At 44.8% G+C, this 19,464-nt stretch overlaps 1 protein-coding gene and 1 long non-coding RNA gene across 3 annotated transcripts in view; one reads left to right on the top strand and one right to left on the bottom strand.

Moving 5' to 3' along the window:
- LOC128906177 (uncharacterized) overlaps positions 1–13,629 on the bottom strand; it is a 134,080-nt gene extending 120,451 nt beyond the window's left edge. For both annotated transcript variants that reach the window (XR_008465087.1, XR_008465088.1), the window contains exons 1-2: positions 13,483–13,629; positions 11,015–11,105 (exon numbers count right to left, since the gene is read on the bottom strand). This is a non-coding gene — a long non-coding RNA (uncharacterized LOC128906177). The remainder of the gene's footprint in view (positions 1–11,014; positions 11,106–13,482) is intronic.
- Positions 13,630–13,874: 245 nt separating this feature from the next.
- Positions 13,875–19,464, top strand: part of ANKH (ANKH inorganic pyrophosphate transport regulator) — a 100,699-nt gene continuing 95,109 nt past the window's right edge. Inside the window, exon 1 of the mRNA XM_054191103.1 lies at positions 13,875–14,568. Coding sequence (XP_054047078.1) covers positions 14,473–14,568 — 96 coding nt within the window. The 5' untranslated portion in view covers positions 13,875–14,472. The remainder of the gene's footprint in view (positions 14,569–19,464) is intronic.

The raw sequence follows: 19,464 nt of genomic DNA, 5'->3' as shown, positions 1-19,464 counted from the left end.
TTGCTTAAAGACCAGAAGGAATTCAGTTAAATACATATGTAATAATAAAAATAAAATATTCTGGGCTTTTTTTTGTTTACTCCTGCATTCCAGAGATGTCCAGATGTGCATGAGGGATAATGAAATGTTAGGAAGAAGTATGAAGATTTGTTCAATGAATTGTGATATGACCTGGAGAATATGACATGGAGAATTAATAAAGACTTTTTCATGAAATCTGGCATCCCTGAACAACCTAACCAGTTCTGTGTCCCCATCTGGAAGAAGTGGGAATCCCATCAGATGGAGTGGTTTGGCATATGTTAGTAAATACTTCTGTGCTCAATACAAAACCAAGAGTTTACAGTCAGTTAATGGAGAACTGGTTAACAGCTTCAACTGATTTGCTCTTGAAAAGAAAATCTGAAATACATGTTAGCTTTTTACAAAAATACTGCTTGATAGAATGACAAAATAAAGATCTGTTTCTGAAGAATGGTTAGGGTGGTAAGAGGAGCTGTAAGAAGCAAAAACTCAGAAAATATGACTTAACTCCACCTCTTCAGAGCACTTGTAGACCTGTATCTCAAATGACCTCAGTGATAATGTGTTCTGTACATAAATGGTTTGGGATCAATCATTTTAAAAGTTTAATATTTGATCAGTCCTCAAAAGGCAAGTTGCGCAGTCAAGCAGCAAGTCCTTCTGAGAATTGCCTATACACACACAAATACCAAAGCTTCATAATTATGGATTTTCCTCACAATAGCTAAACTAGTCTGCACTGAACCGTATCATCAGCCAGAATCCGAAAGCAGATTCTGGACATCTGACCACTATAAGCAAGTGATCAGCCCCAAATTTAACATTGCACATTACTGCTTCTCATCAACCTAAAATCTCAGCACAAAGATACCAGAGGGATTTTTCTGTCATATTAGAGTTATCAAACATAGCAAGGAACTGATGTTTCATAGCGCAGAACACCCCTTTGCCCAATTTAGTCCTTATTTCCGTGCCCAGGAGAAATGCTCAAAGCCTAGCAAATCTATGCAAAGTAGCACCAGAAGAAACACCCGTTCTGCTCATCCTGCTTCCCACTGATGCCACAGAACCCACCAGCAGCAGGACACTAACACAGTGACAAGAGGAATCTCACAGCACTGCATTTGTCTCCTCCACTCATGCTAATTCACGCACACAGATGTGACTGTAGCATGGTAACGATAAAGTGAATAATTAAAACGTTGCATGCATTACAAAAAATGCATAATATAACATAAAGAGTGTTTTATCTATGCTAAAACTTAAAAGGTGAGTACAAAAACTGAGATACCCCCCAGTGGAACCAAGCAGCAATTGCTGACTTGTTGGTGACAGGTCTTAATTTGTCACAGAGACTTACTATCAGCACAACGATGTGATCGCTCTCACACTACAAAAGCAATTATTTTTGCAAAAGCGAAGCACTTCACATTCTGGAGCTATATAAATAATTAAGATTCAATGAACTTTGTCAACATATATAAGCACAGCACTCTACAACATTAAAGGCTGTGCTTTACTCACACTGTTTCAACGCTGTATTTAGCAGAACCTAGTCGCTTTGCCCAAAGGATGTTTGAAACCCCACCAGCTTTACCCAGAGCTGGAAGCTCCCATGACAGGGCTGGTAAATTACCTCATGGTATTTATAACATCTTCCACCACCAAAACTCTGAGCTAAAAGCAAGCGTTTGGGCAGCTGGCGTGCTGTGAATCAAAGAATGCTTAAACTCAACAGGGAGATTAATCTTTAGACAAATAGCACTAATTCTAACTTTGTATTCCCAGGGCTTCATGTCAGCCAAACAATGCTCATGGGTTTTTTTTCCTAAATGGCTTTTATCTGCACTAATAGGTCTTAGAGACATGCCTTTTATCTGCATTAATAGGTCATAGGCATCCATTACACCTTTATAAAAACCCAACCTAAATTTTCCAATGGCTTTTGCGTAGGTTAATAAGTAGACATAAAATATCTGATAAAAATGAAAAAAAAATAGACACTTTATCTCTTTTTTCCATTTTATGGACCAATCAAACAAAGGCACAGTTGTTACAGGTCATATTTAGCATGAACAAGTGTTTCCTAAGCACATGAGGCAGCCTGTCACTCTGCCGTTTGCCAGTCCATCCATTTGTCCTTGCCTGGCACTCTTTAAGCCATCTGACCATCTTCAAGTAATTTTTGCCAGAGGATAAAAAAAATCTCAGAAAATCTTCTGAGTAGTCCAAAGATCAGCAGTTAAGCATTTGGGGATCATAACAGCATCTGATAAACCAAATGTCTGGGCATTCAAAAATGATTAATCGCTTCCTGCTTGCAAGAAAACCAAATTTTATTGAGAAAACACAAACTTGGGAAAACCTGAAAACAGCAGATGAGATGGACATCCTTCAGAGTGCATTGGCAAAAGTCCTGACCTAGTCTGCCTCTGTTCAGAGTAGCTGGACTCTGTTCTAGTAGCTGGAAAGGCATTCCCCTTTCTGGTGGGACCACCCTGAGGGAGATCAGACTCAGCAGATGTCAGGTGAAGGGGAGGTAAATCTGTTGCCTTTGATAGATATTTGGGTTTGAGGATTCCACCATTTACTCTGTCTGGGAAGAGAAGGGTCCGTTCAGGCCGATTCAGGCACTAAATGGCGGTGCCTGGGACATCTGCTACCTGTGCTGATCAACAGCCATCCTTGCTAGGTGCAGACACTCATGGCTACTCCTTACAGCCACCACTGCAGTGCCGTACAGCTCCTTCATCAAGAGATTGAGGGCAGATATCCTCACAGAATCTGTATTTCAAAACAGGTAACCTTTTACATGGAGTCTTTTCCTGTCCTTTAATAAACAAGGAAAACTTCCCTCGACCAACAAAACTCTACCACTTTAAACTGCAGACTACAACAAACACCACACCTTCCTTCAGAAAATTTACATCTATTCTTCTTAGCAGGGTCGGTCTTAAACAGCAAAGTCCCAAGCCATTAGCCACCACCAAAGCAAGCCTGACTCACTGCACACGCTTTCACATGTTCTTGGACAGATGTCCACAAATGACTGACTTCCCCTGCATCCCTGCAAGATGCTGCTGCTCCTCTGCCCTATCAGCCTTTCAAAGCTTCATGCCTTAGGCCTCATCATCTACTCAGGTTCAGCTCACAGACACTGAGAAGCAACTCTGTAACATCCAGTAAAGGACAGAGCCTTTGGGGAAAATCAAAGATTTATCCTGGTGTCATGCCGTAAGTTCACAGCCCGTTAGACCAATACCTCCTAAAGCTGAAGCAAAGAAGCACAGCACGGGCTGCCTTCACCACCGAGCTCCACCCGCACAGGCAGAAGATGAGGTTAGCCCTCTGCTGCCATTGCCACTGACCTGACAAGTCCTGCTCCAAGTGTGATGCTCGCTTTGACTCCCTGCTTGCTCCCCGCACACCACTTCCAGCAGATCCCAGTCCCCCTGCAACCAGAGCAGAGTGCTTGATCTCTCTGCAGCTCCCTGGTGTCACAGGGTGGGATGCATCTGACCAGCCTGATCCAGGTGCCAAGCTGCAAGAGAGGGCCAGCCCCAGCCCCCTTCCATAACAAGGGTTTTCCAAAATACACCGAGCCCACTCCGACACATGTGGTGTCTCTATTACCTTCTTCTGCCCGCTTTTCCCACCAATCCATAGCATGGCTGCTGGATGGAAGACGGAGAAAAGTCCGTGCTTCACTTTCACAGGCAAAAGCCCTGTCCAGTCTGCTAAGAGATGCTGAGACGTCAGAAAGAGCAGTGCATGATCAAAACAGGACAACAGGTCTCTCCCTCTTTCTTCCTCCCTCATACCTGCAGGACTGGGGCAGCTTGAACCACCCTCTTCTAGCCTAGGCCTTGGCAGCTCAATCTTGTTAATTCTAGTTGGAGGAGCCCTGATTCACAGAGTTTACGGCATATTGTAGTACTTTAAACAGTGACTGTGATGTGGTTTGGATGTGAGGGAGACGGATTACCGCTACAGGATTTTATACATCAAACCAGTCTTTGTTCAAGACTGCCCCAGGTGTAATGCAGTTCTTCTCAAAGTATTTATTTATTGCTGGAAGGCTCTTTTCTAGAAAGGAAAGGAAAATTTGGTGATCAGCTGCTGAATACATTGGTGAGTCTGGAGCTTGTCCACACCGAATTCCTTGTGGTTCATCACCAACTGAGACAACACGCTTGTTAGACAGTTTTAGTACGGAGTCCATTCAACACACAATTTTTACTTTCAGTAGTAACTAAGTAGATCTATTCTGTTTTATTCCATTGGATATGACACATCTTTCTTGCAATTTAAGACAAAAACATGTTAATCTGAATTCCTATAGGCAGAAAAATCTATGCTACAGTGCTCTTTTTTCAGGCTTACCTTAGCACATTGTGGTTCAGCTAATAGAGTCTCATCCCACCCGCATGCAAGAAGCAATTCTTTGACTATATCCACATACAAATACATCTGGCTTAGACCATAACTATAAATCTGGAGTCTGAGGGGATTAGCAAATTGATTTCACTGCAGCCGAAAATTAAGCAAACAATTGAAAAGCTTGATAACCCAACTCAAAACACGTAGTTTTACAGGTGAAAAGAATGTGAATCCTGCTAATGAAATCTCCAGAAGGGAAAGTGGGGGGATTTTGAGAGAATCTCACCTAAGATATTTCATGTCCACACGCAAATGATAGCCAGTACTGTGCTAGTCTCTTCTATCCCTTTGTAATATTGCTTTGAAACTAGAGGAAAAAAATGACAGCAAAAATTCTGGGAGAAAGAAAAATGCCAATAGTTATGTTATTCAGCAACCTTTGTGAAATAAAAGATTTCTATACTCCTTTAACAGGCTTACAGGTGCCGGATTTGAATGTAAGTGCAAGAAAGTACTTGAGATTTTTTTAAACCTCAAACTCATCTTTATATGTGGGAATGCATTTGATCAAAAAAAATGAATTTTATCACTAAGAGATCTTCTGCTGAAATTTATCAGCAATTCCAATATTAAAGGGCCATGCAAATTGAATTCTCTTTCATCTTTCCATCACTGCTTCCTTTTTCAGAGGACCTGACCATCCTGTCTTTTTGAATGTTAGAAATTGTATAAAAAGAGGATTTTTTTTATTGGAGTTGAATAGCTTTTAGATTTTTACCATTTATTTTTCGTCAATCCACCAACTGCCTTTGTTTGGATAGGCCAATATTGACTTTGTCTCTCTAACCAGGGAATGAAAATTGAACAGACTTCCTTCAATTATCCAGTATCTATCCACCCCTTATTAGAAGAGATGAACATCTTGCAGGGACAGAGAGAAATGATCAAGGGACAATCCATTTTGCAGGGGTAAGCATTTTGAAAAGTCATGGACGATAATAATTAGGTTATGAGAGCAGCTTACATTCTTCTATCAATTACATAGGTTGCTTTTTTTTTTTAAGAATCTAAAACATCCAGGCCTTGGAGGAAATATTTTCAACTTTCAGATGAAGATGGCTCTTTTTTTCTTCTCTTAGTTCTTTGTAAGAGAAGACAATGATACAACTTTATCTATAAAAGAACAATAAATGTCTGAGGCCTTGGATAAGGACATTATCCACACACAAATAACAGACCATATTTGGCTTTAAAGTTCTGATTGTTCTCTAAATACTTATAAGCTAACGAGGCAGATTAGGTTCCCTGTCTGTGGACCAATTTTTTTCTTTTTTTTCTTTATTTTTCATTTAGGTTCAGCAGAAAAACTTGAATAAATCAGAAGATGCAAAAGGGTCACTTGCAGGTCTGGGATACGTGTTCCCCTGCCTAACCTGCACAAGCCATTCGTTTCCCTCTGGTTTGCCCATACGTAAAATAGGGGCGTTTCTTGCCCTTGGTAATTCTGGTATTGCAGCATAGATCAAGAGGGCAACTCAGATTTCTAAGGCACTTTGGGTCTGCCAGGCAGCAAGGGCAAGGAAAGTGTTGAAAAGTGTTTCTGTATAGTTTCATAAATTGGCTGCCCTGGCATCTTAACATTTCCTTGTGTCCTCTATACTCTTGAATAACATCCTTATCATAAAAGTACAGAATGCTCATTCCGAAAAGCAAATACTTCTTAAAAGCTCCCAGTGGGTAAAAAGAAGTTAGGAGCAAATCTTATTCCTCTAAAATAAGTGAATTTTATCAAATATTATAGTTAGATGGCCAGACAGCAGCAATGTCTTAAGATGCCAAAAAGTGGTACTGTACATTTTAAAGATAAAACTTACTACTACTTTTAAATTCTAGAGTACTCTGGGAATAGTGGTTTTAAGCATGCATATACTGTAGCACTTTCAGTCATACAAGCACTAATAAATAATGCTTATGCCCTTGCATATTACTGTCTTTTCACAAATACATTAGATTTCTCATTATCTACTATAGGTGCTGTACAGAGGCTATTTTTATCATTGCTGCAATAACACAGAAGCCGTATTTGGCAAGACAGATACTTAGGACAGACTGACTCCCTTCTAAAGAAAACTGGAGAGGATGAAATATTGCAAGCTCATAAAAGCATATTTCGGAAACATTTAAACATATTCTCAGCAATTAATCTAATTACTGAGCTCAACATCATAAAAGGACATAGAATATGAGAGTTTGGAACACAAATTCAGCAGCACCTCCTACAAGTTTTAGTTAAATGGTGTTCAACTACACCAATTATCTCTGCAGGCAGCTGAAGTCTAGTATTGATTGCTGTTTCAATGATACACAAAGCCATAAAGATTGACCTTTGTAACTTGACATTATTGGTACGGTTGTGTGCTTATTATATTTTATATATAGCACAGCAGGTGATATTACTTGTAAGTAATACTTTTTAGCAAGAAGCAAACAGGTTGCAGAAAGTCCTAATATGTCCTAATGCTTGGAGCAAAGATGCCAAATGTACATTACATGAATTCTGAATTCCAGGCAAATCTAAGCTTATTAAGAACATAAATGCATTTAAATTTATTAACTAGAAATAATTTTTGGAAAATATTTTAAATTATTACTTGCATTTCTTTCAAGACATTTGAATGTTATAATCATTAAAAAATTAAATTTAGAAATGATGTAAAGCACTACACATAATACAAAAAAAAAAACCCCTGTGTTTAAAGACTTGATTTCTCCCATGCTGAGGAAAAGCAATATTTGTATATGTTTGCTTTGATGACGAGAAAGCTTCCCTCCCTCTGATCATGAAACAATGCCAGAGCCTCAGGCCTGATGTGAGGACAATGCAACCCCCTCTGTAGCACACAAGGTTCATAAGCACTCAGGTCCCCCAGGATGGCAGATGCCACACTACAAGCACTTGAAAGAGAGAAATCTTTAATTTGGGCAGAGGCTGGTCCAGTTAGCCTCCTGCAATGCCGTATTCACATTTACGCAACTCCAACGCTTGAGGAGCTGTTGGGATTAATCCACTAAGAAATGGCACAGCATCACTTCAGTGCGTGGAGCTGCATTTGGGCATTGCTGCGTCTCCCCGCCAGCAGCCTGAGACCAGCTGCTCCCACCAACTCCCTCCTTTCCGAGCTGCTGCAGCCACATGCCCCACGTTGCCTCAGAAGAAGAAGAAGATACAGTTTTGGACCCCAGAACACAAGCCCAAAAGACAGATCAGGCTATTAATTAATTCCAGGACAGACTGTGCATGCAGCTGGGATTACCCCTGTCTATGAGCTTGAGCGAGTGGTGGAGCAGACACTGTTATGGTCAGTCTATATACCCAACAATGCTTCTAGGTGGCCTGTGGCAGAAGATATGTCCTGGACTGGTCCCCTGCTGCAGGTGACCAGAGACAACACTTTGATTCTCGCCTGGAAAATGAGTCAGGCACTTCTGACTGACCCAGGTCTCCTTGTGCCACTGAAATCCAACATTCTTTATACCTTGGTCTATTAAGCGTTAATAGGAAGCTTCTTCCGCTTCATCAGCTGTGAAACAGTTTTGCCTGAAGCTGCCAGTGCACTTGTGCCAGCCAAAAAAAGAAAGACATGGGCTTCCTGCAGGGGCACCGTCCTTATCATCTAACCTGACAAGCCAGCTGCGGCCAGAGCAGACCAGCCTTAGGGAAGGGACACAGTATGATTGTAAAGACCATTTTTATTCTTCACACAGAGCTGGAGCTAAATTGGAATTGGATTAGTCGTATGCTTGTCTGACTGACAACCCCGATTCCTTTGGCTGTTCTCTGATATTTCCAATTCAGCTCTATCCATTCACGGAATAAAACGTTATATAAACATACAGACTTTTCCTGCAGCATTTCTGTAGCTTTCCCAGTTACAGAGTGCAATAGCCTTGAAGTCATGGCCAGGCACGCAAGAACACAGTGCCCCTGGATCCTAAGGAGAGTTCCACCAAGCCTTTGAGATGGCGGCTTTCTGCACAACTCAGCAGTGACACAGGCTTAGTTTACGACTAGGAAGAGAAAACGTGTGTACGGCTCTCCTTTGCCCTGCAGGAAAAGAAAAGGCTGAGCGTACTTTTTTCCTAGGCCTATGGAACAGGCTTTCTGCAGAACTGGGGTTCCAGGGAAAGGAGAGGACCTTCAGCTGGGCCATGAAGATTCCTTACAACTGAGCTTTGTGTCTCGCCAGTCCCCTAAAAAAGTGAGTGGGTAGATTATTTTTGCTTTGTATTCTTCAATACTAAATATGAACGCGTATTTTTCCACTAACTGCACAAGACCCACATTCTGAGCATTCCTGCAATAACATTCAGTCATAGTCTGACAACATTTTCAAATGACAATCTTATTGTTTTAATTATTGTTGTATAAAGAGCTCAAACTCAGTTTCAACTTAAAAGTTGTGCCTGCAAGAGGCGGCCTTTGCAGCTTCAGGAATAACTCAAGATAGAAGCAGAATATGGCTGTGGAGATGCCCTTCCACTGTGTCAGACAGCAGACAAGAAAAGACAGTCGTCATTGTCCCTCTCACAGCCCAAGGCCATGCAGAGACCAGAATCATTGACCATCCTGTAGACTGGGAAACCCAGTTCACCTGTCCTGGAGTGACTAGCTCACAAATTGTGTTATACACTAGTTTGAATTCCTTATACAGTGAGTGCTTCCCAATTGCTAGACTATAAGCAAAAAAAATAAATTCCTAGATAGAACATAAGGTTTGGAAGAGAGCCAGTAGCTACAAAAAGCAGGGGTGACAGCTAAAGAGCCAACTGGGGATGAAAAGACCAAGAACAGTGATTTTAAAAAAAAACCAAACAAACAAACTCAAGACTCATTTTCTTTAGCAGCAACCTCAACAAGGAAATAGAGGCATCTTTCTGAAGCAAGGTAACAGCATAGCAGGGTCCTCTCAAGATTCCCGTCTTGTAGCTGTGGTGAGGGGCCTGCTTTCAGTTCAGGAAAGGACTGGGTCTCTAACACATGTTAAAGCCCATGCGCTGATCTGCATGTTGGATTTCTGTGTAAGTAAAGCTAATGTGACCTGCCCTGACACGATCTGCTACTGGGGACACCTTCAGACTTTGACCCTGTTGCTTAAGTAGCAATTACAGACACATTTTGCTACTAGGCACAAAGGAGTTTTCTGATACTGGAGTACTGTGCCCAGTTAAAGAAAGACAAGGAACTTCTGGAGACAATCCAGGGGAGGGCTACGAAGATGATCAGGGGACTGGAGCATCTCTCTTATGAGGAAAGGCTGAGAGACCTGGGTCTGTTCAGCCTGGAGAAGACAGAGAAGGGATCTTATCAACGCTTATAAAAAAAGGTGGGTGTCAAGAGGATGGGGCCAGACGCTCTTCAGTGGTGCCCAGTGACAGGACAAGGGACAACTGACACAAACTGGAACACAGGAAATTCCATCTGAACATGAGGAAAAACTTCTTTACTTTGAGGGTGGCAGAGCACTGGGTCAGGCTGCCCAGAGAGGTTGTGGAGTCTCCTTCTCTGGAGATATTCAAAACACACCTGAATGCATTCTTGTCCAGCCTGCTCTTGATGAACCTGCTTTGGCGGGGGGGTTGGACTAGATCATCTCTGAAGGTCCCTTCCAACCCCTACCATTCTGTGATTCTGTGATACATTTCATTGTTTATACTGTAACACATTACAGCACTGTACTTGATTCCTATGGACCTCTCCAGTGAGATGCCTCCATTCGAGATACTCCTGGACCAGATCATTTTTCTATCAAGAGCACAGAGATTAATTATTTCCTGATGTCCTCTCTGTGTCTTTTTTATTCCATTAAACAAACAGACAGTGTTTGGTATATGAGTAAGAAATGTAGTGTAACAGAAAATATGCTAGAAAGGAAATGATTACTAATCACCGCTTTTTGTCCAAGACAGCTAAAATGACCCATTTCCTCAGCTCATCAGCTGAGCAAACTACTGACTTCAAGATGTGAGAAACCATCCTTGCTCCTTGGTTCCAAACACAATTTTGTTTCTGTAATGAATTCGAGGAGCAAATATGACCTGGGCTGAAAGAGAAGCACACAAGAACATTCATCCCATAAACAAAAGATGTGAATGGGAAGCAGACAGACAAACTTAAAACATAGCCTAACAGTTTATTAGATAAGCTTAGTGATTTCAATATACGGGACTCAAGAGAGCATTGCTTAGGTTAACATTTGCCTAGGACATTCCAGTACATGTTAGGAGGTAAAATGTAAACCGCTCTTAAGTAAAAACAACCTTGTACTATTGCTTTGGGCAGCAGGAAGATAAAAAGTTAATCAGAGCTCTCAAGCAACTGATCAGATGGAAATTAATTACAGATGTAAAGCGCCTCATTCATAATCTACTGGAGTTAAAAAGTATCAACTACCTTATGAATACGTAACAAACCTCCAAATGGATATGCTTCTCTTATACTTCATTGAACTACTAGGGTGTCTCAGTATTTCCAGGACTGAACATAACTTTGTGACAAAGTAATTAATCACTATGTATGCTTTACAATTAGTACTGTGAACCACATACTCACTGTTCAAATGTTTTGATTCAGGAAGCTTTAATTTCGTGGTGGCTTGTTTTTGCCAGGAATGAGAGGAGGTAGTCCTCAAACATCAGCTCACCTGAAAATTTCAAACGGCAAGTTAAAATCATATATTTACAAGTGGCTTTGGGGCTTCCCTTTTACTTTTCTCTGACTCAAGAACAGCACTAAATGTTTCTTTGCCCTAAACAAATAATTCCTCTAAACTGAAATAAAATAGGGACACGTTACTGAGAAAATATGTAAAGATGCATAGTTGTAAACAATGTTCTTCCATATTTCCAGCTATAAGTTGTTCTCAGACCTATGACAAGAAGGAAAGACCTCACTCCCAACAAAATCTAGTCCTGTCAGGAAGAAATTAGTTACCAGCAAATCAGTTACCTAAAACAAAATACAGTCTCAGGAAGACAGAATTTAACATCAAATTAAGGCTTTAAAATATACCCAGCCTTGTCTTCAAAAGCCATGAGACTTGCTTCAAAGGAAGGGACTGACTATGCAGATTTTCTACGACTTACACATAAGCATACAGACAGGCTATGTCTAAGTGGCAGGCAATGCAGCTCAATGCAAGTGAACAACTAAAACAAGGCAGCTGGTGCCAAGATCCCTGCATCTACATGAAGGTTGCTACTTCAGTCCAACTTTAATCTGGTTGGTTGGAGATTGAACGTTCCGCATCATGGACATGGTCTGAAGCTGTCCAATGGACCAGCCACTGGTCCTTCTGGAGATGATTAGATGCATACCTAGACCTGAGCTTTCCGTTTAGTTTCTTTGGAAAACAAGGTATTTTGTGCTTTCCAACTCCAGCCTGACAGGTAACCAGACAGCATTTGCACAGATGCAGCCATGAGTTAGGTTAGGGCCCTGAGCTCTGGATTTCCTCTCGAGGATTTCCTCTTCAGGGCCATACGGTTCACCAAGGGAAGAAGAAGAGGTTCTTCCTCAGGATGATGAAGATTTAGTGCTGTTAATTCAAAGACACACTTAGCCAATCACAAACAACTCCTGCTCCCCTCTTCTCAGTTTATTGTCCTCTCCTGCTTTGCACTGCTCTGCTCTGTCATCCCCAGGGCACCACGCCCCTGGCATTTTAAGTGATCTACAGGACAAAGGCACATTGCCACTCTTGTATGGCTCATAACAGCTTGAGTTTGCTTCTGCATGTCCACCAGCATAAGGGCTGCTAGGTGAGACAAACTCCGTCTGTAGGTAGGAAACCTCCAGTGACAGCTGAGGCCAACTTTGCCAAGTCACCCTGGGAATCAGGGGCTCTCCCACTCCAACCCCACCCCACAGCCTGTCCGTCATCTGCCTGTCAAGGATTTTCAGAGTTCACCTCCTATTGACTCTCCAAAACATGTGGAATGGCTCTTGTTTACAGCAACATTTTAGTGTAGGAGACTTTCAGTGAGGAAGGCTGGCCACCACCCCTCCGCTGGCCACTGCTCCTCCGAGGATGAGATACAGATATCTGATTCCTCACAGGGCTTCCACCTTCCCAAAATATTTGCCAACCCTCCTTGAAGGTGGCAAGGTGAGGGTGACACCCCAAACCTAAATGCCCCAGAGAAACTCAATTACAGCAAAACCCGCCACCCCCCTGCTGTGAGTTTGAAAATGTTGAGAAACTTCTACGACAGGTTCAGAAAGCGTTTTCTGTCTCTGCTTTCCTCACAACCCCGACACAGAGCCTCTCCATCTGTCAAGGCTGTGGGTCAGAAAGCAACCTGTGCTCCCGGCCAGTGAGGACCCCCCTGCAAGCCAGCTCAGAGCCACAAACACATTCCCTTGTCCAGGACTCAGGCAGAGGCTTTGAAAAATGAAGCGGCTGCATTGGCAAACCTTCACCATTTATTTATTTTGGGTGTTTGACCAGATGTGTCAGACATAGAATCATAGAATTGCATAGGTTGGAAGGGACCTTTCAGATCACTGAGTCCAACTGTCAACCTAACACTGACAAAACCATCACTAAACCATGGTGCTCAGCACCACGTCTACCCGTCTTTTAAATACCTGCAGGGATGGTGATTCCACCACTTCCCTGGGCAGCCTGTTCCAATGCTTGATAACACTTGCTGTGAGGAAATTTTTCCAAATACCCATCCTAAGCCTCCCCTGGCGCAACTTGAGGCCGTTTCCTCTTGTTCTGTCACCTGTTACTTGGGAGAAGAGACGGACCCCCACCTCTCTACACCCTCCTTTCAGGCAGTTGTAGGGAGTGATAAGCCTCCCCTCAGCCTCCTTTTCTCCAGGCTGACACAGCCCCAGCTCTCTCAGCCGCTCCTCACAAGAACACCTCGGCTAACGCCCCGTTAAGGACCCCCCACCCTCCCTGCCGCTCCACGGGGCCCGAAGCCCACCGCCGGGAAAAGCCTTCCCCTGCCCCCGCCTGCCTGAGGGGAGCGAGGGTCGCGCACACGAGGGGGGAACCCCACGGGACCCACCGGGACCCGGTCGGACGGACAGGTGCCGCGCCCGGCCCGGCCGCTTCCCCTCGGCCCCGCCGTCGCCTCGGCGGGCGGGGGGCCCAGGGCGGCCGCTCGGCCGTCGGGAGGAGCCGCTCGGTGCCGCTCTCTCCCCCGCCGCCGCCGCCGCCGCCGCCGGTCCGTCTGCCGCCGAGCGTGTGTCAAACCCACGTGCTCCGGCAGCCCGCGCCGGGGAGCGGCGCCCAGCGGCCGGGCCCCTCCGCACCGCACCGCCGCCGGTCCCGCACTGCGCTTCGCCGGCCCGCACAGGCCACCTCCAGCGGCAGCGGCGGCCCGACCCGCACCGCGGCCTGCGCCGGACCCGCGGCGGCGGCGGCGGCGGCGGAGGAGGAGGAGGAGGAGGAGGAGGGCGGTGTTTTCCTGCGCGGCGCCGCGGCCGGCGAGCGTCAGGCGGGGCGGCGGAGAGAGGGGGGGTAGTGGAGGGGGAGGCCCCGGCCCGGCCCTTCCCCTGTCCCCCGCGCCCCGAGGATGGCAGCGCTGCCCGCACGAGTGGCTGGCGGCGGTGTCCCTCCTCTTTTTTTTTCCGGCAGCGGCGGCGGCGGCGGCGGCAGCGGCGGATCATTGTTGTGTGGGAGGAGGGCGGCGGGGATGGACTTGATCTCTCGGGTCTCCTGCTGAGGCGGCAGCACTGCGCGCCCCGCCGCCCAGACAGCACCCAGCCAGGGCCGAGCCGCGCCGGGCCAGGGAGGGACCGGCTCCCCCCCCTCCGCCCCATCCTCCGGCTGCTTTATTTTTTAGGGGGCTCTTCTGCTTCTCGCCCTTATCCCCCCCACGCCCTCCCTCCGTCCTCCCCGCTCGCACACACGCAGAGGGACACGCACGCACCCTCCTCCTCTGCCCTTTCATCCTTCCCTTCCCCCCTCCGCCCCGCAACCCAACCTTCCCCGCCGCCCTCCGCCGCCGTCCTCCCGCGGCAGATGCGCTGGGGGTCAGCGCGCAGCTGGGACTATGGTGAAATTTCCAGCCCTCACCAACTACTGGCCCCTCATCCGCTTCCTCGTCCCTCTCGGCATCACCAACATCGCCATCGACTTCGGGGAGCAGGTAAAAAGCGGCGGGGAGGAAAGCGATGGGGGGTGGGAGGGGGTGGAGAGGCGCGGAGACCCTCCGGAGCTCGGCGCCTCAGCGGGGAAAGGAGAGGCCGCGCCGGCCCCCCCCCCCCCCTTATTTTTTTTTTTTTCGCCCTTTTCCCTTTTACATATATATATACATATTAGGATTATATAATGTGAAATTACATCATGCTTTCGCCGGGGGTCGGGTTTGGTGGTTTTATTTCTCCCCCCTCCCCCCCATATCCAACGCTGACAGGGGGCGGCTCAGGTGCAGCAGCCCCTAGCGCAGTGCAGCGCGGCGGGGGAGCCCGGAGGCGGGAGGGGGGTCACCGCGGCCGCTCCCCCCCCCCCGCCTCCGGGCTCCCCCGCTGCATCCCTGCACCCTATAGGGCCTGTCATTACGTTTTGCATTGTATTTACATTGCCTTGTGGGAGCGGGTCCAGAGGAAAGGCCGGGAAGGTGATGGGGAGGGCTGGAGCACCTCTGGTGTGAGGACAGGCTGAGGGAGTTGGGGTTTGTTCAGGCTGGGGAAGAGTAGGCTGAGGGGAGACCTTCTAGCAGGTCTTTCAGTACCTAAAGAAGGCCTACAGGAAAGATGGGGAGGGACTTTTTGCAAGTGCAGAGGGGTAATACCTTTAAACTGAAAGAGGGGAGATTTAGGTGGGATATCAGGAAGAAATTCTTCACTATGATGGTGGGTGAGGCACTGGAGCAGGTTGCCCGGAGAAGTTGTGGGTGCCCCATCCCTGGAGGTGTTCAAGGCCAGGCTGGATGGGGCTTTGAGCAGCCTGGTCTTGTGGGAGGTGTCTCTGCCCATGGCTGGGGGGCTGGAACTAGATGATCTTTAAGGTCCCTTCCAACCCAAACCATTCTGAGATTTTTATTTGGACAGTATACATTTATACCTATTCACAAGTGTTAAGATGGGCAGCCACGGTTAAGTACTGCATCTCAAAATAGCTTTTACCCTTGTCCTAAGTCACTCAGTTTTGATGAGAAGCTCTTGTTTTCTAGGCAGAATAGGCACTTGCTCCCATGCTCCTTGAGCAAAGGTACCAGAAAATTAGTGGGTACATTCACCTGTTTGTAAAGGAGAAAGTGAAAAGAAAAATATTACAGTGGGGAAAAAATAGCTAACATTAATCATACGTTTGTCATGGCTGTGTTAATCGCATTTTGCTCCCTAGTCCTTTAAATTTAAATAAGCCGTGATACTACAAAATGTGATTCCATCCTTGTCTAACAACCACATACTTTCCTACTAAGTCAGTTTTCTGTAAATCGTACTTGGGGAAGGGGGGTAACCAAAGACAGAAATGACAAGGGAAAAGGTGATTTAAATGCTAATAACTGTGTCATGTTGATAACATACAGCAAAATTTAAATTGAAAGCAGTTCACTCAGCAAACTGAGTATGACAGGTGTGTGTGTACAGTTTGCTTCGTACAAGGTCAGCGTGATTCAAAATCCGTGTCAGCCCATAAAAAACATCCCCTTGGCTTCAGTGTGCTCTGGACCAGGGTTTCAAAAATTAGCAAGCAAGAGATCACAATTTTATTAGTGAGGGGCCTTCTGTCTGGACGGGTACCAGTGACACAGGAGGGATGTTAACATGTGGATGATACATGTAAACACTTATCTAACCAACTTTGAAAGCGTTAGGGACAAAATAGCTCAGAAAATGTGTTTTATTTGATAGCCAAGTCATAGGATTGGCCCAGGATTGGCCCTCCAGGAGGGCTGGAGTTAGCCCCTGTCTTCAGATGGCAGCCTGGGGGAGGTGATTAATTGAAAGGGGAGCAGGGAGACTCCTGCAGAAAACCCCAATTCAGGAGTGGGAACTAGAAAGATGCTTTCTGTACCAGCCTAGTGGGAGACTTACCTACACAGAAATCAGGAAACCGAGGCAGGGACAAAGTTACTCCAGATCTGAAGAGATCCTCTTGCAGACAAAAGGGCAGGGATTTTATTTTCCTGTATGTAATCCATGAAGTTATTTTTTACACTTGTAGGGCATTATTGTTGGACTTATATTGCTGAAAATATACTGATTTGCTGAGCCAGTCACATTTCTGCTCTCCAAAATTGTAATAATTTTAATAACAGGGCTGAATGGAATCAGCGTAAAAGAATGGGTGTGCTGACAGATAGCTCTGAAAAGGCTGCCATACCTCCTTCTGTGAATGTATGCTGTAGATAAAGATTTCTAAGAATGATAAGGGAAGTAAAATTTGCATGAAGTAATGTTACCCACAATACTGTAAAAGAGACAGGAGAACTATAAGTCAGGAATAAGAGATGACTAAAAAAATTAGGGAGACAGTGGACCTTCCCTGACCAGGGAAGACGAGGTGTTTAAGAAATGCTGTGAGTCATAAGCCCTTTTAATGTGTGGTATTCATACATCGCTCTCTCAAGTGGGGAGAGTATTTGGAAGCAGAGTCTTCAAGGCAGAGCCCTTTTAACAAAACCTAATACTTTTAGGTGCCTGAGACTGAAAAGTGAGAAACAAAGAGCATCTCAGCTTTTTTTTTCATCTTGAGGGACTTTTCTGGGTGTTGAATAGTTTTATTCAATAGCAAATGTCACTAGGAAATTGCCAGATCCTTGGTATGTGTCTGTCTCTAGATTCCTTGCTACTTTAATTGAAATTTGCAGTAAGACTAGAGAATATTTGCAGAATATAGTTTATGACTGTCACCATTGCCCCATATGAGATGCTTGCTGTGGCAAGTCTGTTTAGTTTGTAGGAAGTAAAAAACACTGGAGCAATGCTCATAAGAACTAACAAGCTGAGCTCCTGCAGTCACTTCCAGGATGGCTGTAGCCAGTGAAGAGCCTCCTGTTGACTCTTGGACCCTAATCCTATAACACTGTAGGACAAGGGCATATTACAGAGGATGAGGCTATATTAGAGTTGTTCCAACCTAGTCAGCTAACCTCATCTGTTCACCTCATAAAATCTTCTTGGACAAATACCTGACTGATAATTTTTTCCCCCCACTAAAAAATGTAGTCCTTCTGCATGATCAGGTAAATTACCAGAAGGTTAGAGAAATAAACCATTTCTAACCTATTTCCACTAATTCCTTCTGCAACCTATTTCCCGTGCAATTTATTTACCGTACTATGTAGCTTTAATGAAATTTTCTTCTTGGAGTAAGGCCTTTGGGAAAATAGTCCCAAATGTTTTGACTCAATGTTCCTTCTTCTCACAGATATATATGTATATGTGTGTGAGTGCATGGGTGTGCATGCATATATTTGTTTATTTTTCTCTACGTATACACACAAATATACCCAACAGTGCATTTTCATCCCAGGCGCTTAACACCTACCACCAGAAGAGAGATTCTCTCTTTCATTCTGCTGGTGAGAGCATTTGACTCTCAACATCTTATCCCGAGATTCACAATAACTAGGGTTTTATTTAGAGCTCAGCTGTTGGAGAGCAGAATTTGCATTAAAAATCCCAGCTCTCGTGAAAAATGTTGTTGGAAATAAATAAAACTGCTTCCATGTGCCAGAGTGCAACACAACCTCAAACAATTCACCCAGCAAATAATACCACCGTTACCCCGTGCGCTCAAAAATCCATCACCACCCACATCAGTTCTCCTTTTAATGCTGTTTCAGAGCTGCTCACATATATTGTGGTGGCCTGATTGGTAATCTGTGGGTACATTTGCATGAGCATTATTATAATGGCGGGAAAACGGAGGTGTGCGTTAGTTCGTGGACTTTCTCAGAAGTGCTGAACTGGCCCTAGGCAGCGTTAAATACAATTTGCAAATGTGGCTGGTAGCTCTCCCTGCTGATCACAGGGTGGCAACGGCCAGGCGGAGAGCAACATTTTGAACTCAGGACCTGTCTGCGGTAGTCCCTTAATTATAAGCGGGAGCAGTAGGAGGTGTTTGTTTTGGTTTTTTTCCTTTCTAGCTATCATATAGCCAGCCCCTGAATCATTAGTTTCAATTGCTGTCACTAGCTGTTGGTTGGGCAGTTTTATTTGCTGGCGTAACTGCTAGGTATGCAGGCATAATGTTGTTCAGCAGCTCTTGGGTCCTTGGAAAGTAAAACTGAGCAAGCAGCATCCTGGTGCCGCTTTTTCCTGGGGTCACTGGGGTGCTCTGGTCCTGCAGAGAAATGGCCATCCCTCACGTGCCTTGTAGCAGTTGGAATCGGACAGGAGAGCCGTAAAGGAAGCGCTAAACATCTTGGATTCTAAATTATTTTGCAATAATGGCTTGAAAAACAAACCCCTGTTCTGCCTTGTATTTGAATGTTTTGTGTTTTTTTTCTTAAGAAAAAAAGTGTTGCCAGAAAAGGAGAACAAGTCATGAATAACGTATCAAAAAGAATTAGTGAGCTTATCGTCTGCCCATGCCATTTGCAAACTTAGTAGGGGGTTAAACATTTTGACTAATGCATTATGAAGCTCATTTTGGGGGTAAGTGTTATTGTCTGGAAATCCAGAACAAGCACTGGGAGAGTTCACATTCCCAGCTGTTCCCTGGGGATTTGGGCCAAGTTGTGTAACCTTTCCGTGGCACAGTTCCCCTGCCTTTGAAGTATGCCTAGACGCCTACCTGTGTGTCACAGGGATGCAATGAAAATTCACATGTCGGAAGCGCTCCCAGATGAAAGGTGCTGTATGAGAGCAAAGTACACCTGTTATTGCTGTTGTGAGAGGTCAGGGACTCATTTAAATCGGGTAGGACTTTAGTACCGTATAAATAAGAAAGGGCTTATAATTGGTGTAGACCATGACTGTATGGTATTACTACAACCCCGTTATTAGTATGGTACGTTGATGGAAGTGCCCTACTTGTATTGTTTAAATTAATGTGAACAGCATTTTAAATTAAATTTAGATGGAATTGT

The sequence above is a fragment of the Rissa tridactyla genome, chromosome 2 (genome assembly GCF_028500815.1).
Source record: "Rissa tridactyla isolate bRisTri1 chromosome 2, bRisTri1.patW.cur.20221130, whole genome shotgun sequence".
Classification (NCBI taxonomy): Eukaryota; Metazoa; Chordata; class Aves; order Charadriiformes; family Laridae; genus Rissa; species Rissa tridactyla.
Note: the sequence above shows the minus strand (reverse complement) of the source record. Positions and strands in the feature narration are given on the sequence as shown.